The sequence below is a fragment of the Gymnodraco acuticeps genome, unplaced genomic scaffold, assembly GCF_902827175.1.
Source record: "Gymnodraco acuticeps unplaced genomic scaffold, fGymAcu1.1, whole genome shotgun sequence".
Lineage (NCBI taxonomy): Eukaryota > Metazoa > Chordata > Actinopteri > Perciformes > Bathydraconidae > Gymnodraco > Gymnodraco acuticeps.
This window is the reverse complement of record NW_022990513.1, coordinates 3,143,791-3,161,456: the sequence shown is the minus strand read 5'-3', so window position 1 is coordinate 3,161,456 and position 17,666 is coordinate 3,143,791. Positions and strand designations below refer to the sequence as shown.

Genomic DNA, 17,666 nt, shown 5'->3' with positions numbered 1-17,666 from the left:
TTGTACGACAAACTGTGACTTTTTTTACGTAATTCATGGCACAATTCAAACGGGATCGAAAGATAACTTTTCTCTCGCCATTGACTTCAATACATAATTTTTCCGAAATAAGGTCCCATGGAGTTCCACCGGATAGGGAGGGACTGCGACTCACTATGAGCGCGTTCACGTGAAAGGGGCGGGGTTAGCAACATTTGACCAATCACAAACATGGACAAGCGTACTGACAGCAGCACAGAGTCATACTTCCTGAATGAAAAGTAAACAATGATATTAGACAAATATGTTTGATGCGTACATTAACAGTTGTATGATATCACTGCCCCATCTAAGACACGATTGGATCTGACTTGAATTACATTTGACTTGTGTTTCGTCAACTTAATGTGTTGCTTAAAATAATACTTAACTGCAAACAGTATGTGACACTGTGAGTGTTGCACGGCCAGATACGGCTCGATAAACTGACACAGATAAGGAAATATGATATATTATGATATTATATGATCGATGATGTGATTGTTGATGTGATATGAATGATAAGACACGTCGGCGTCTTTCCTGCATACGGAAGTTTAAACTGTATTTCTTTTATTCTGTAATAGGACTTGATAACTTTAAATTCCCCACACTGAGCTCTGATTGGTCAGCAGGCGGTGCTTTCACTGAGTTGATCTCTTATCTGGAACCAAACCTCCAGAGCAGGTTAGGTGTTCAGCATAAGTTACCATGGAGATCTACCCCGGTAAGAAGTGAACCAGCGTCATAGGACAAAAAACTCAGAGTTAACCCTGAAGTTACCTCGCTAACTGCAAATCCTGCTTCATAGCCACTGATTTGCCTGTCTAACCTGGAATTAAAAGTATTTTTGTTGTACAATACTTTGTGTCCTGCATTTGGGTCCACCCTGCTCTGCTCACAACCTTGACAGTCTGCTGAGCCCCCCCCTCTCAGAGAGTGAGACGCTGTGGTTGCTCTGCAGGTTCCCTGGTGTCTCTGTAGGAGGAACTCATGTTCTCCCTTCAATTACAGGCTTCAGCTCCTTAGCAACAAAGACAGAAACTCAATTGAACTGAACAAATGTGACAGGTGCTACTACACCCCAAACTCTTTTATGACACTAGGCAGATTGTAACAAAATAGCATTGATTACTACAACTGGTTGTGTGTAAATGATCATGTCTGAGTGTTTCAGGCCGTTAATGTTTACACATTGATTCCTGAAAATGTATTTATCTTTTCATGTAAACTTACAATACAGTGAACAAAATAGCAATAGGGAGAATTTCAATGCAGTCATTTTTAAATCATAGAGACATTCTCTATTTGATATAAATGGGAAGATTGTGTCTAAAAAAGGAAGCATTTTTAATGACTTGAAAATGTCAGTATGCTGTGATGGCCTGAGACAGAAGAGACTAGGCCTCTTGCATCGCTGGTTAACGTCAGAACCAGCTAATAAAAAGTTTCCTTTAATCTGTGTCCTTTTTTAACTTTCAAGCTTAAATTTAGACATCCCGCCCAAAATAGAATCAATATGAACACAACTTAAAGGTGACCTATCATGCAAAATGCACCTTTGTACGTCTTTTATACATGAATATGTGTCCCCGGTGTGTCAGGGAACTCACCAAGTGTCAGAAAACACAACCCTCTCTCTTTTCCTCCATACCCAAATCTCTAAAAACGGGGCTGCAACGGATCTGATACAGATTTGAATTTTTCTGACGTCAGAAAAGGGGTGCTCCGCCTATATGGGCAACTCTCCACCTATCAGGGGAATGGGGGGTTGGGCCACGGCCATTGCCGCTCGACAGCGCTGGAGACGCTGTAGTACATATGCCAGGCCTGTAAGTGGCGCTGTAGTCTGCCACAAAAGCAGCGAAGAAGACTTCTCACAGAATCAGCCCTTGCAAAAACAGGGCTGGAAAAGAGCAAATAGAGCGAAATGAGGCATGGCTAAAATGCATGATCTGTTTGGTATTTTGAAAAAAAAAATTCACAGACATGTTTTATATAGGTATGGCCCTACAATATATGTTTCAAATATAGCATGATAGGTCCACTTTAAATGACGCAAGAGGAAATGTCGACAGCCCAAAGCTAAAATGCATTCCTCAGTGAGGATAATGGTTCACACACTTGACAAAATGTGTGAGCGTTTAGCTTTTGAAACACAGGCTACATTTCACCGAATATGATCTGAAATCATGTCCAATTTTGTAATGTTGGAAGCAATAAACAGATTAAGAGCAAAGCTGTCGAGTCACTTCAGGAGAAATCTCGTTGGTCTTCGGTCTTTAAATTGTTGATGGAATGAATAAACAAAGATTACATCTAAACATGTATAAAGTTAAGAGAACAGGTTCCTGTAGTAAAATATTTGGCTCATTTGGCACCTTTACAAATATATAAAAGTGACCATATAAAACATCTCAGAGTGACTGGGTGACTGATTTGCAGTGGAAAAGTTGGATAAAGGTGGATAAAGTTGGAGGCTGTCACTGCTGGAGGCCCAGGATGGTGGTAAAGGCATGTTTGACAGGCCGGGTGAAAAAAAGGAAAAGTCCAACAAGTACTGTAAAGCATTACTTTTGCTGCTGAGAATAGGATTGAAAAAGATTAATATTTTAAAAGACATCACCTCATGGCCAGTATGGAGGAGAATGATTACAGAAAGCAACACATCTAAAGTACAAAATAGCATATGATGAGTATTGAACAAAGATTCACTTGTAAAAATACTATCTTTATGGTGAGAAGGGGCCAGATTTTCACATGGCTTTTGATAAACTACAAACCATCCGTGTCCAGTGTTCACAAACAATGAATATACCATATGAATAGACTCCAGCTGTAGCTGGCCTTCATGCACAAATTGTGTGGAAGGCTGTGTGTGTTTCCTCTGAGGAATGACTTACTCCAGCCTCTCTGCATTCTCCTGTCTCGTTAGGGTTCTTCATTTCATATTTCTATTTCAAGTTGACAGTGACACAGAGCAAATTTTCATCCGTCATGTATAATCCCTTCTTTACTTTGTAGGTATTGGTAACACACATTTGCTTTGTGTTCAGTCCGAACACTTATCAGACTGAGGTCCTCTTTGTTTGTAATAGAAGTGCTGGGACTCGAGAGAATTGCTTTGCTGTGTTACTTATCATTGTTTGTTCTTGAGGCTCAGCTCCTTCACATTTCATAACAGCTCATCACTTTCATAATGACATGAATAACTGAAACACCAGCAAGTAAGACCTTTATATCTCTTAGTCTCATTTTGTCCCGTGTGCTGCTATATATTCATTAAAAACACTTGTCTGCACCCTTCTGTCACAGTTACAGCTAACCAGTACCCATGAAATACCGTATTTTCTTCTGAGCATGGCATTATTACTTCTTTGAACACTTTATAAACTCAATCAGTTCTGTTTGGTTTGGTTTTTCAATTTGAAGCACCATTGAGCATCTGAGTCTCATACAGCTGGGGTGGATTCCTGCTGCTTAGATTTCAGATTCACAACTCTTAGCACTCGTCATAAAGATGTGGTTCACAGCTCACCTCAGGAGCAGTTCACAGTGTCAGAGACATTGCTACAGTCATACTGCAGTACAACTCTGACATGTGTTTAGCATGTTTATGCCTCAGCGTATGGCAGGTGGTACTGCTCCTCCCTCTTGTTACATCGCTTGGCTACGATGGCCAGGTAGAGCACCAGCAGAATGATCCAGTAGCAGGCGTAGAGTATCGTCCCCGCTATCAACAAGACCTTTTCTGTCTCACTAAACGGCTCCTGTGTTTCACAGTAGATTGTATACATCACACCTCCGAGCAGTACAATAGCCCACACTGTGACAGGCACAGCGCCGATGAAGTTGACTACGATCTTCCTGCGGCCTGAAGTGCCCCATCCAGCCTTATTGATGGTGAGCAGAGCAAATATTTTGGCAGGAAGCAAGCTGGACATGTAGAGTAGAGAGTAGAGTGACATGAAGATCATGACCAGGTTGCCACGAAGGAAAACAGGGCCGTAGGTGGCCTTCACCATCCCAACCAGTTGGACCGTCATAGAAAGAGCAGAATGTTCCACAGCCTTCCACGGTAGAAGAGATGGATGACTGTGGCAACCAGGGGAAAAAGGGGAAGAAGCCGGTGACCACAGACTCATAGGTCATCCAGAGGCTGTGCTTGTGGAACCACAGGGCGTTATAGAGCCACTCACGGAAGTAAGACTTGCTCCATCGAGTCTGCTGGTTAAGCCAACGCAGATACTGGGTTGGAGTCTCAGTCTGGCACTGCGATCGCGCAGTAAATTTAGTCTTGTAGCCGAGGCTGAGAACCCGATTGGTGAGGTGGCGGTCGTCCCCGAAGCTGCACTTGGAGCCCAGGAAGGTCTGATGGTACCAGGGCTCCAGGAAGCGCTGGAGCAAAGAGTTCCTATACATCCCCAGAGGGCCGCTGATACACTGGACGCAGCCAAAGTAGGACTGGCAGGCCCGCTCGATGTTGAAGGCCATCCAGTAGCGCACGCTACTGAGGAATGAGATCCACGAGTCATACTTGTTTAGGATCTGGAGGATGGAAAAAGCGGAGAGAAATCAGTCGGAACAAGTTTATCGAGGAAAAATAATTGTACATTCATGCTATGCTGTAAGGAGCCTTCACACATACCTTTAGAGGAGTGGTCACCAACCTTTTTAAGCCCAAGATCACCGACCTCGGCCTAGGTGAAAGGCGAGATCTACCTATTGCGGAATTGAGTGAAAAAGACGGCCCAGACAGTGCTTCCAATTTGAGGCCTTTTTATATAGACTAATTGCATCTGAATTACTGTTACAATGAAGGCTCCATAATCAGCTCACGGCATATAGGCAGGGGTAAAGTGCTATTTTTTTACGAGTGGGAGGCGGACTTCACCTCCTCTAGGGGGGTCCTCACCTCCTCTAGGTCCTCACCTCCTCTAGGGTGGTCCGGGGGGATGCTCCCCCGGGAAGATTTTTTTTAAATATTGAAGTTAAATGCATCAATCTGGTGCACTTTGAGAGCAACATGAAGAGATCTATGGATACCTCTCTCAACACCCAGATGAAACAGAACTATAAACAGATTTTCTTTTTCTTTATGGATATTTTACAAATCACTCCCCTTTTAAACTTTATTCTTGTTTTACTGCCATATAGTATTTCATACCTGTTTTTCATGTATTCTCTTATTGTTTGTATAACTATAATGATCATATGAAGGTGTGCCGCGGAAATACTCTTTTGAATAATTTGTGACAAAACCGTTCTAAACACTCCTTACAGCAGTCCTTTAGCTCACCTGAGCCCCTCAGTCTGACAGGGGGAGGACTCTCCTCCAGCTTGTTGTGGAAACAGCTCCTTATGTCCGTTAGTGCAGCTAGCTAACCAGATGCTAACATGACAGTCCCCGCTAGCACCGGTCCCTCTCTCTCCCTCTCTCCCTCTTTCTCCCTGTCTCTCTCTCCCTCTCTCTCTATCACACTAAATGCGCTATTGCCACACACACACAGAGCCGAGCTTGAATGACACAAGTACACGTGTATTTCCATGCAACTCTCTGATTGGTCTGGTGTTTTCTGTTGCATTCACTGAACACGGGAAATTGCATTCCTGCCGTCCTCTCTTGTGTCATGATGAGGTTCACGTAAAGCACGGTTAATGTATTATATTATTGAGGTGTCTCAAATATACGTCAATCAAGTGGCACCTGCTAACGGGGTGGTGGATGATAGGTTTACATCTAAAAACGTATTTTTCAAACATTATTATTTTTATTTTATTTTTCTTTCTTTTGTTACTTTTTTTGTAACGGTCCGCGATCTACCCGCACCACACTCGCGACTGGTTGGCGACCACTGCTTTAGAGGGTCTAAGTTGACTTGTAGACTAAACATCCTGGGGCTTAAATATACTTTTACATTTGTATATGTTTACAATTGAAAGGTACCTGTACGTCTCCACCAACTCCTCCCACCATTGGATCGTCCTCAAGGATCTTCAGCATTTCAATGGTACATGCTGGGTCCAGAACGGTGTCCGAGTCAGACACCTGACACAGGATACAACAAACACAGAGGGTGCAATCATTCTGAGAATCACACAGACCTAAACATATGCATCCTTTGGTCAAATTAAGGCTGCAGGTGTTTCAGAGCACTGAGTAGTATTTATGCTCAAAATCATGAGTGAAATGAGAGGCTGCTGACAGAGATCCCAGCTGGGTAATTCTAACCACAAGGAACTGGGTCAGCTGTGGACGTGACCTTTGACCCAAAGCCAGGGCACAGAGGGCATGCAACAGCTGGCTGCGTTGTTCATTTGGATTGGAGGGCATATAGGTAAATACAATAAGTCAAATGTTTGTAGTTGTCTTGGGTTGCTGTTGTATTATAAACGGGTTTAAGGTGAGTCACAGAAGTTTCAAATATAGTTCTACTTCCTCTTTGATTTAAGATTGTTAATCGCCTTAACATGTAGTTTAAGGTTATTTTTGTCTCTGTAGACTCAAGAAAACAGAAAGGCAATGTAAGGAAACGAAAGAATCACATGTACCTTATGGTTCTGTTTAAGCACACTGCAGTGTTTCTACAGTAACAGTTTTGCTTCAAACACACTGCTTACATTTTGCAAATAATGTCCAGGTTTAAGTCTAAATGTATTCAGAGGAATGGTGATATCTGTTTACACCAGCTAGGAGGCAAGGCCGATATAAATACCAACAATAAACATGAGCACATTTTTTATTCTGCAATCGATGTGGCAAAGGGGCCACATCGATCACATTACGGTCCAATCCTTGTATGTATACTTTGATGCATGCATACGTTTTCTGTGTGTGGCCCTTACCTGCACATAATCCACACTGTCCCCCAGTGCTTTAAAGGCTGTGTACATCACCTCTCTTTTGCCCCCCCACTCCTGCATGATGCAGGAGTACCGGCAGCCTCTGACCAGCCGGGCCACCCGTGCAGCCTCCTCCATGTGCACCGTGCTCCTTCCTCCATCTCCCACTCCTCCTCCTCCTCCCCCATCACTGTGGTAGTTTCCCTTCCACACCATACTGCCAGCTTGGTCAGCCCCACCCATCACCTCCTGGAAAATGTCAATCATGTAGCGGTCTTCTGGCCGGTTCCCGTCCACCACTAGCACCACCTTCAGGCCAGGGAAGGAGATCCGGCGGATGCTGCGCAGGCACTTCCTCAAGTAGTCCGGGTCCTCCTGGAAGGCAGCGATGCAGAGGGCAACGGAGCGACGGAGGTGCTGCGGCCGGGCGGGGGTCCTCATCTGCCGGTGCTCTAGGAAAGCAAAGAGGCTCTGGAGGAAGAGATGGAGGGAGAGGAACGCACCATAGAGGCCGAAAGAGAGGTGGTGCTGCTCAGTGTGGATGAACTGGTAGCCTGAAATACAAATAAAAGACAAGTTAGATTTGCATGAGCATCCTTTGTTGTGATTCTCATGTACATGTGTCTCTATACTCTCCTCACTCACCTGTGACATAGGCCAGCAGGATGGTGAAGAGGACCACCGCAGCAAAGAGGGTGGTGGCCACGATGTTCAGCGCATTCCTGCAGCGAGAGGGCATCTGGGGGAGAGGAGAGGTTGAGGAATGGTAAATGGACTGTACTTATATAGCGCTTTATCCAGTCTTTAAGACCCCTCAAAGCGCTTTACATACGACATGTCTTTCACCCATTCACACCCATTCATACAGAGCAGTGTATGTTACTCTAGGACCTAACATGCATACACATTCACACATGCCATCGGGAGCAACTCAGGGTTAAGTATCTTGCCCAAGGATACATCGACATGTTGACTGCATGGGCTGGGATCGAACCCACAACCTTCTGGTTGAAAGACGACCGCACTCCCTCGCAGCCACAGTCGCCACAGTCGAGGACAGCGCTCGAGTTATAATCTGAGCTTTATGGGGGTCTTTAAAACTAACGTGTGTGCACGCACGCGTGTGCACACACACACACACACACACACACACACACACACACACACACACACACACACACAGTATAAATAATACTCATTACATTGACACATGCATTATTTGTGATTAAAATAATGGTTGTTGGTAATGAAATAGCGACCCCCACAGATGTATGATTTCATAGGAGCTCAGACCCTCCTTATGGGAGCTCAGCTCCCATTGGCTCCCACATAACTCCAACCCTGGTTGAGGAGGTGGGGGGGCCACAACAGATGTGAAGGTTAGAATTGTGTAATGTGAGGACACATGTTCAGGTTTTGTGGAGTGAAGATGAGGTGGGAATACAGTGAGAGAGGAAGAATAAGAGGACGGTCAAAGAGGGTGAAGTGAAGGAGGAGAACACGAGCCAGGCCGGGAAAGAGACAAATAAAATTGGGCCTGTGTAAACTGTTTGAATCACAGCAGCGATTAAAACAACCTCACTTATTGAATGGATTTTCTCTGTATGCTTTGAAGTGAGCATGTTTTAAGTACATGAAAGCGTGAGCATAAACAGGTCTGTTGTGAGGTGAGACTCAGAGTCTTACTGAAGGCTCTGACAGAGAGAGCTTGTAACTCATTTGTTGACCTAAGTGTCATTTCCTGTTTCCTGTGTGTTCTGTGAAACCTTTCATTGGCCGGCTGCAGTCAGTGACATCATGGAAACATGGTGGCAGAAGAAGATGAAAAAAAAGCCCAGTGTGCAGTCATTACAGCTACAGTACTATTCTTACTATTCCACTCTTTCTATTACAGGGACTACTTATTTACAACTTTTAACAACAGAAGAAGTTAGTTGTTAGTGTTAATCCAAAGTAAAATCTCATATGTACCCTCTGTAAGTACCCAAAACCTTAAACAACAACAACAACAACACACATTCTGGTACTTCAAGTGTCATGGTCCAGTGAATAATAGCTGATTAATAATGTACTACCAAACGTATTCATCCATCTTCACCCAGCCGTCCAGTTTGTTGCTAAGTAATAGTCAAACTTGACTAAATAGTTAAAAAATACCTATACATTTTTAAGTTTGCAAAGAGTTACCCCTGTCTTCCCTAAATGTACATATTGGTCCCTGGTACATATGTGTACATGTACAGGTACACTGTAAGTAAATACTATTTAAAAATATGATTTTACTTCTGCTGCTCCAGTAATAGTTCTGAAGCCTTTCAGTACAACTAATGCTGCAATCAGTAGCTACTGCTACTGCATACGACTATGTACTATGTGAGTATACTCCTGGTGATATAGTTATACTTCAACTAGAACTATTGCTACTGGTACTACTGATGGGGCAAACAGTCACCAGGAAGAAAGAATAGTACTACTGCACTTTAAGAGTTAAACTCCTGAGGGGAGACTTATATATATCACCATTACTTTTCCCCACCAGACTCAATTAATTTAATTACTTTTTAGTATCGAAGTTTTTTGAAATGGTTAGTGTAAATATCCAGTTATCTCATTTAATATGTACTAATCTGAAATCTGAATATTGGATAAAGCCACATTCAAAATTCTTGTTTCCTTTAGTTAAGATGTTAAAAAAAATGTACAGTGCAGATTTTGGATTTTCCTTTGTATGATTTAAGTGTAATAAAAAAAAAATCAACTATGCAACCAGAGGCGGGAAAAGTACTCAGATCTTGTACTTAAGTCAACGTAGAAGTACCAGAGAGTAGGAATGTTACAGTAAAAGTCCTGCAATCAAAAATGTTAGTAGTAGAAAAGTATTCTCATCAAAATATAGTGAAAGTAGCGACAGTAAAAGTAGTCATTGTACAGATTGGTCCATTTCAGAATAATATTATGATATGTTTTATAATGATTGATCATTAAAGTGTTCTCAAAGCTGGTGAAGGTGCAGCTAGTTTGAATGACTTTGTATACTGCAGGGTAGCTTGTGGATTTACTCCAGGTGGAACTACAGTCTGATTCAACACTTGATTAGATTTCATATAATTCATCCACATCTGTGAAGTAATTAAAGGTATTCAATACATGTAGTGGAGTAAAAGTACACCATTCACAGCTGAATCTTGGTTAAGTAGAAGTACAAAGTAGCAAATTAAAATACTGAAGTAAAGTACAAGTATCTCAGAATAGTACCATTCAGCACAATCTACTTAGTTACTTTACACCTCTGCATGCAACAATTACAGCCCAGAACCGTTTGAAGAGGACAGGGAACTTTGAACTGCAATCTTTAGGTGAAAGAACTTAAGGGTTGAACAACACCTGCCCATCTGTTCTCCCCTCTTTCATGCCCCCCCCCCCCCCCCCCATCAGGCCCTCTGGCGCTCCCTCTCTCCCTCTCTCTGGGTTAATAGTTCTAATTAAAGGCCAGTCAGGGTTTGGCCAATGCTTGGTCAAAAACTTTGGAGGAACAATTCTGCCCTTTCATTCATGAAATTACCTCCTGCAGCGCACACCCCCTCCTCCCCGTCCACCCGCCCCCCCTCAGACAGCCTGATATTAATGGAGTTACATTCAGCTCTAAGACACTGGCACACACACAGTTTTCCTCCTCTGGGGTTCATGTATAGATTGACATCCTGGCACTGATCACACGTTCTTCACACATCTACGTTCTGAAGCAGAGGATCCAGAGAAATGTGACACGCAGGTTCTGACAGTGGAATGTAGTCCTCTCTGTTCGCATGTATGATCCTGCTGACTCAGAGTTCTGTTTCTATTGCCATTGTTGTTCATGTTAATTGTTGCAGAATTATTCTGGAGAAGAACGTCAGATCAAATGCTGACAACAAATCCATCACATAAAAATAGAAGATAAACCTGCATGTTCAGAATATTCAGTGCAATTTCCTGAAATACAATTAATTAAATTAAAATGTTGTTTTTGTTTGCCAAGTTTTTAACTAATGTGTGCAGTTTCCTTGTGTAGCTCAAACATGGAAATATTGTGTTCAATATTATTATATTGTAAATTGTTTTGTATTTAGATGTATATATTGATATTGTAGTTTGTATTGTACTTAAATTGTACATATAGTATGTAATATGCTTTGAGCTTCTGCTTGAGGTATGATCTATGATTATGATGATCTCAGGCAGCATGCCTTAATGTCCGGGGGCCACATAACAAGCAGACAGTAACATGGACAGTGTGATGGGCCACAGTCACCATACAGTATGGTATTAGTCATTAGGACAGTGTGTGTTTGTGGGGGGGCCGGGGGGGTTGTCATTTATAAGATGTCTGAATTCCTTTTCTCTCAACAGCCCAAGGAAGCATATTTCAATGAACGGTAGATCCAAGAGCTTCCAGTATCTCTTTGTTCAGAAAAGAAGGATTTTGTCTGTCACAGTGCAGCAGAAGTAACGTCACCATCAAGTCACCATCAAGTCACCATCAAGTACCAGCAAGTACTTCTACTCTAATTTAATTAATGAAACTTTGAAAGATCAAAGGCAAAAATAACTTAGCGAATCACCTTAGGATCTTCGGTAGGAACTCAATCAACCTGGGTAAACGTGGTCAAAATGGCATCTGACTTATTAGGTCCTCGCAGAACTGGTGATATATAAAAGCTGAAGCTGTCACTCTGTATCCCCCCACATATCCAAAATGATTCTGAAGTGATGCTGGTCAAATTCTCCCACCACATATACACGTCTATGTCCAGATCCAGATTGGGGTGCAGATAATTACAAGTCCAAAGTAAGATCATTATAAAGAGGATGATAGATGTAAATCAAATGTAAAGAAAAGTCCCAGGTTCAAGTAATAGTATCCCGATTTATATCCCAGGAGTTACATGGAAGAAACCCAGCCCTCTGACGCAATGGGCTGGGGGTCCAGGTGAGGAGTCGGGGGTGTGGCTGAGGGACGGTTTGGCTTCAGGACAGGGGCTTTACACAGGGAGGGAGAAGGCGGAAGGGAGGGGAATGGGGAGATATGTCAGGATGGAGCAAGAGAAGGAGTGAGAAGTGTCAGGAAATAGGGCTGCTGTAGACTGTGAGCGCAGGCTTCCCTCAGACCCTCCCCTCTCCCTGGAACAGTGCTGCTTGGACACAATACATTTGGCATCCTGTGTATACTTAAACTGTACTGTTAAACTGGTTACATTTTTTGGACACTTTTGGGGGCACATAATATGAATGTATCAATATACAACCTGTTGTATATTTATTCGGTTTCATCAAAAGAGGAGAAAGCATCTGACTTCACTAGAAGCTCTATTTGGCTAACCCTCAGTGAAGGGTTCATCAGGTTTTTGCTACAGCTCATTCAGCCTTTTTCATTCTGGTGGAACATATAGTATATGCCATCTTTTATACATTTCCCTGAGATTCAAGACTAGTTTGTTTTAATATAAAGTCTTCTCACACATGAATCTTATGAACCTGTCTTTATGAAGGTAATAAAGTACTAACTTTTAATGTATAAATGTTTAATGTCTCTATGGACGTATACACCAGAGGGAAGCCAGTTCTGAAGGTGAACAGACTGAGAAGACACGCTCTACATGTTCAGTTTCTCTGCATTCACTTGTGCTAGTCATGAGGAAAACTCTCCTGAAGATGTTGCCACTAGATGGCTCTGTGTTGCTGATCTGATCAAATGCTCTCAGCTGAAGAGATGTGTGTACAGTGATGACGGTGATGCAAATGCAACGCAGTTTGTCTTTTATCCAATGGAGAATACCTTTAGGCTTTGAAATCAGCTGTTATAAGTCATGAGAATCCTTTAAATTTTTTGGGCAATTTTTTTTCTTTTTTTGGACAGTTACAGTAAAGAGGCACACATGAATTGGACGGAGAAGACAAGACACCCAGCAAAGGTCCAGCTCCAACAACACTGGGTGGTTGTGGTTATGTTTAAACTCGGAGTGTATTCAATAAGACCATCTCTTGGCCCCGTTGATGGGGCTTCTGAGGAAACACGATAAAATGTTTCCTTTACTTTGAATGTACTGACATGTTCCTCTCTGGCTTACAAAAACACAGAGTAACAGTGGCACAAAGTCAAAGTCATTAAAGGACACTTATCATGCTATATTTGAACAATATATTGTATGGCCATACCTATATAAAGTATATAAATATAGTTTTTTTTTCAAAATACCAAACAGATCCTGCATTTTAGCCATGCCTCATTTTGCTCTATTTGCTCTTTCCAGCACTGTTTTTGCAGGGGGCTGATTCTGTGAGCTGCAGCTGACCACGCCTCCCTGCAGGAGAGGGGTGCGTGCTTTGAGATCAGCTGCTAGGCTGCAGCGGGGAGAAGAGGGGGAGAAAAAGAGATCTCCGTCCTCCGTGTTTTATTCTTATATGATTTATATAGAGTCGTTATTCATTTGTTTTAAAGCTCAATAAATAACAAAGAAGACCTTTGACCGGCACTTTTCTAATTTTGTCCAGAAGATTTAAACTTTAACGGACATGTTGACCGGCGAAATAAAATCTAACTGAAACTCTGCCGCATGGCAGAGGTGGGGACTCGAGTCACATGACTTGACTCGAGTCCGACTCGAGTCGCATGTTTTTGGACTTGAGACTTGCTTGACTAACATTGATAAAAGACTTGACTTTGACTTGGTATTCATGGTAGTCCTAGCTATATTGTCTACAGTTCTAGGGTTAATATGAATCTAATATGATTGTCATTGGTCTAAATTAGATTTCAAATGATTAACTGTGTATGTAATGAAGATCATGTGGGTTGAATCCATTTTCATAACCATTGTCTTTTAACTGATTTAAATGCGGAAACTGGGCTTATTCATCAGAATGTTGTATGACTTGACTTGCTTGACCTGAGCAATGACTTGACTTGACTTGCTTGACTCTCACCACAGTGACTTGGGACTTGCTTGATACTTGTAGGTCAAGACTTGAGACTTGCTCATGATGTGCACATGTAGGACTTACTCCCACCTCTGCCGCACGGTCCCCTCGTCCCTTGGAAGAGGCGGAGAGGTGGGTGTTTGTCATCTGCTGGTGGACTACCGTAGAGAATTACAGCGAGGGAGGGATTGCAATGAATAACAGCAGCAGGAGCAAACGCTTGCCTCGGGGAGGGAGAAAAAGAGCCACAGCGGAGAATAAACAGAAGGGCAACCATGCGCGGGAAGTCTTCTTCGCTGCTTTTGTGGCAGACTACAGCACCACTTACAGGCCTGGCATATGTACTACAACGTCTCCAGCGCTTTCGAGCGGCAATGGCCGGCGGTGGCCCAACCCCACATTCCCCTGATAGGTGGAGAGTTGGCGATAGAGTGGCAAAGTCACGCCCATCTACTTCCGGTCCATGAGACCTTATTTCGGAAAAATAATGTATTGAAGTCAATGGAGAGAGAAAACTTATCTTTTGATCCCGTTTGAATTGTGCCATGAATTACACATATGATGTTTGTCAATCTTAAAAAATAATTTACATGTCAAAAAAGTCACAGTTTGTCTTAAAACTGTTGAAATATAAGACGCAAACTAGAAAGACTACAAATCCCAGAGTCGCGTAAGTGATGTCATAATTGTTTTCCTCCACTAAGAGATAGCTAAGATCAGCGCCATATAGATAGAATCTATCTATCCATATAGATAGAATCTATCTATATGGCGCTGGCTAAGATAAGATAACTTTAACAAGATGCCTGTGTGCTTAGTACCAGGTTGTTATCATACCAGCAATGGGTCTTGCTCGTTCTTTCGCTTCCCGTCTGATGAAAGGACCAGGAGTGGCTGGATCAAGTTAGCTACCTAGAAAATTATTCAAATCTGGATCAGTCTGTATCAGATCCGTTGCAGCCCCATTTTTAGAGATTTGGGTATGGAGGAAAAGAGAGAGGGTTGTGTTTTCTGACACTTTGAGTGTTCAAATCAGTGAGTGTGAATACATCCTTACCACTGTAGAAGGATGAATATCTTTGTTCCTTCAAAAATAACTAATGCTAGTCTTTGCTTTAATACCTCATATTATTATGATACCCATCAACTGAATATTATCACCTATTCTTCTGTTTGTCTGGATCAGAGTGTGGGGTACTTTATAGACCACACCTGAAATCCCAGCAGCTTTGTGTGAAAGTCAACCAGAGCAGGCAGGTCCAGTACTGATGCCATGGAAAATCCAAAAGCCGTCAAACAGGCGCTCTGAGTGTTCCTGTTTCCTAACAGTCACTGTCTGCCTCCACAGAGGGGAAAGCAGCATGCCAGGAGGCAGCACACACACACCAACACCGCACATCATTTACATACATATATACACACTTAACCCATAACTGAGTCCTTTTACACCTTCCAAGGGAAAATGTAAGCAGAAACGAGCAGCAGTTCAGTTCCAGAATTTCTTTAGTTCTGTTCAAGTGATTAGTTGCCTCACATTTATTTGCTCACTTACACGCACACACACACACACACACACACACACACACACACACACACACACACACACACACACACACACCACACACACACACACACACACCACACACACACACACACACACACACACACACACACACACACACACACACACACCCCACAAACAAGAACACACTCAAGTCTTTGTGCTTCAATTTCCTACTAAACTTAATTTTGCTCATTTCAATTTTTATAAAACGTTCCATTCACTTTCATCATAATTGATCTCACTTTTGAGTATTTTTATTGATTCTCCTTTCCTGAACCTTTACACGACCTGCCAAACCTCAAGTATCACTTCCAAACCTCTTCTGGATCATTTTATAAGTTACATTATTACATTACATTGCATTTAGCTGACGCTTTTATCCAAAGCGACTTACAATAAGTGCATTCGACCAAGAAGAAGAAGTTCCTAATACTAAAGCCATTTACACTCACCCTGTACAGAAGTGAGGACCACCAAAAGACAGATATGTCCTATCTTTCTTTCTTTGTGGGGGAATTAATATCTTATGAACAAAGTCTCTCAGAAAGCATATTATTAAAACCCTTACCTTCCTGATCCAGTGGACCCTCCGTCTTTGGTCTCCCCCCAGATCTCCGTCCGTTGAGCCGGGACGTCCAGCCCTCTACTCTCCTCAGCACAGCGCTCTCCTTGTTCCTCACCCCTCCTTCCACTCGCTCACACTACATCTTTATTCCAGCTTGCTTGCTTAATTCAGGAGATCCCACATCCAAAAATACAGCATGCAGCTTAAACCTCCACCACCTCCCTGAGCCGGCCCCTCGCCTCCTCCTCCTCCTCCTCCTCCTCCTCCTCCTCCTCCTCCTCCTCCTCCTCCTCCTCCTCCTCCTCCTCCTCCTCCTCCTCCTCCTCCTCCTCCTCCTCCTCCTCCTCCTCCTCCTCCTCCTCCTCTATCCCCAGCTGAGATGTGATCAGAGGTGCTCCAGCAGCAGCTGATGCTGGTATGTTCCTGCGTCTGTCTGACAGGTGGGGGCTACAGCTGGTGGAGTCTCTGCTCTCCAGATTTCCATCATGAGCACGGGGCCAAAGTGATGGTGAAGCTGAAGGTGAAGAACCCGGGCCAAAATGGGGACACCGATCCTGGCTTCGTCCGATTTCTTCCTTGCCCCCTGCAACAAATCATCCCCAGCCCCCCCCCCCCCCCCCATGCTGCTCTGCAGTAAGTCGTTTCTGTGTCCCCTGTTTGCAGCAGAGCCGGATTCTTCACCCCTCTCACACGTCCTGCCGGCTGGCTGATCAGCACTGCTGAGCCTCTCCTCCACAGCTCCCCTCTGTCTCCTCTCACCCCCCCCCCCCCCTCCCTGGATACCCCAGCTAGCTCCCTATCTCTCTGCAATGCAGCCAGCAGCCTCCAACAAGCCGGGGGACTGTTTGCCCCCTCTCCTCTCCACCTCTGAAAGCATCCTTTATGGGCTTATTTATCTATCCCTCCCCCCTCGCCCTCCCTCTGCTGTGTGAGGCTGAGCTGCTGACGTCCTGCAGGCTGCACAAACTGCAGTACGCCTCCGACAATCACTACATGACCAACAAAACCTCTCAGACACATTTAAATAATATTAGAATAGATAGAACCTAAACACACTCTCAAAGGTAAGGCAGTCCCCAGCTTCAGAGCCTCGCTCACTCCTTCTAGCTCACTCCTTCTAGCTCACTCCTTCTAGCTCACTCCTTCTAGCTCACTCCTTCTCGCTCACTCCTTCTCGCTCACTCCTTCTAGCTCACTCCTTCTCTCACTCCTTCTCGCTCACTCCTTCTAGCTCACTCCTTCTCGCTCACTCCTTCTCTCTCACTCCTTCTCTCTCACTCCTTACTGTAGTAGAGCCTCATGGCTTCAGCACTGCCTTCCGGCTCTCACTTGGAAAACTAACTGAAGGTGAACATATTACATATTACTTTTGGTAACCAAGAGTAAACTTATCGAAAAGTAACTAATTGTTTTTAATGTCAACTAATGGAATAGGGCGGGTTTATCATGCATCACAGTCTCAGCAAGGTGACCTAAATGATCATTACCTTCTTTCTTCCAGTGTTATAACATTTTCTCCTTACACTATTTTGGGGAAATAGAGACATTGCCTGATAATACAAATATGGTGTCTAACTTAAGCTAACAAATGACATGATCAGAGTTTTTGTCCGACAAGTTCCTCTCAAAACCACATGAAACCGGGTTTAGTAGTACTATATGGAAATGTTAGAGTTCAATTGTATTAGCTTACATTAAATGGTTAGTTTAAACCACAGT

At 43.3% G+C, this 17,666-nt stretch overlaps 1 protein-coding gene across 1 annotated transcript; it reads right to left on the bottom strand.

Moving 5' to 3' along the window:
- Nucleotides 1–2,015: 2,015 nt before the first annotated feature.
- Nucleotides 2,016–16,122, bottom strand: has3 (hyaluronan synthase 3). Its single transcript, XM_034227106.1, is given in 7 exon segments — nt 2,016–4,072; nt 4,075–4,126; nt 4,129–4,566; nt 5,966–6,067; nt 6,865–7,415; nt 7,507–7,600; nt 15,951–16,122. Coding segments are annotated over 6 exon segments (1,677 nt in total). The 5' UTR covers nt 15,951–16,122; the 3' UTR covers nt 2,016–3,632.
- Between the last annotated feature and the right edge of the window lie 1,544 nt (nt 16,123–17,666).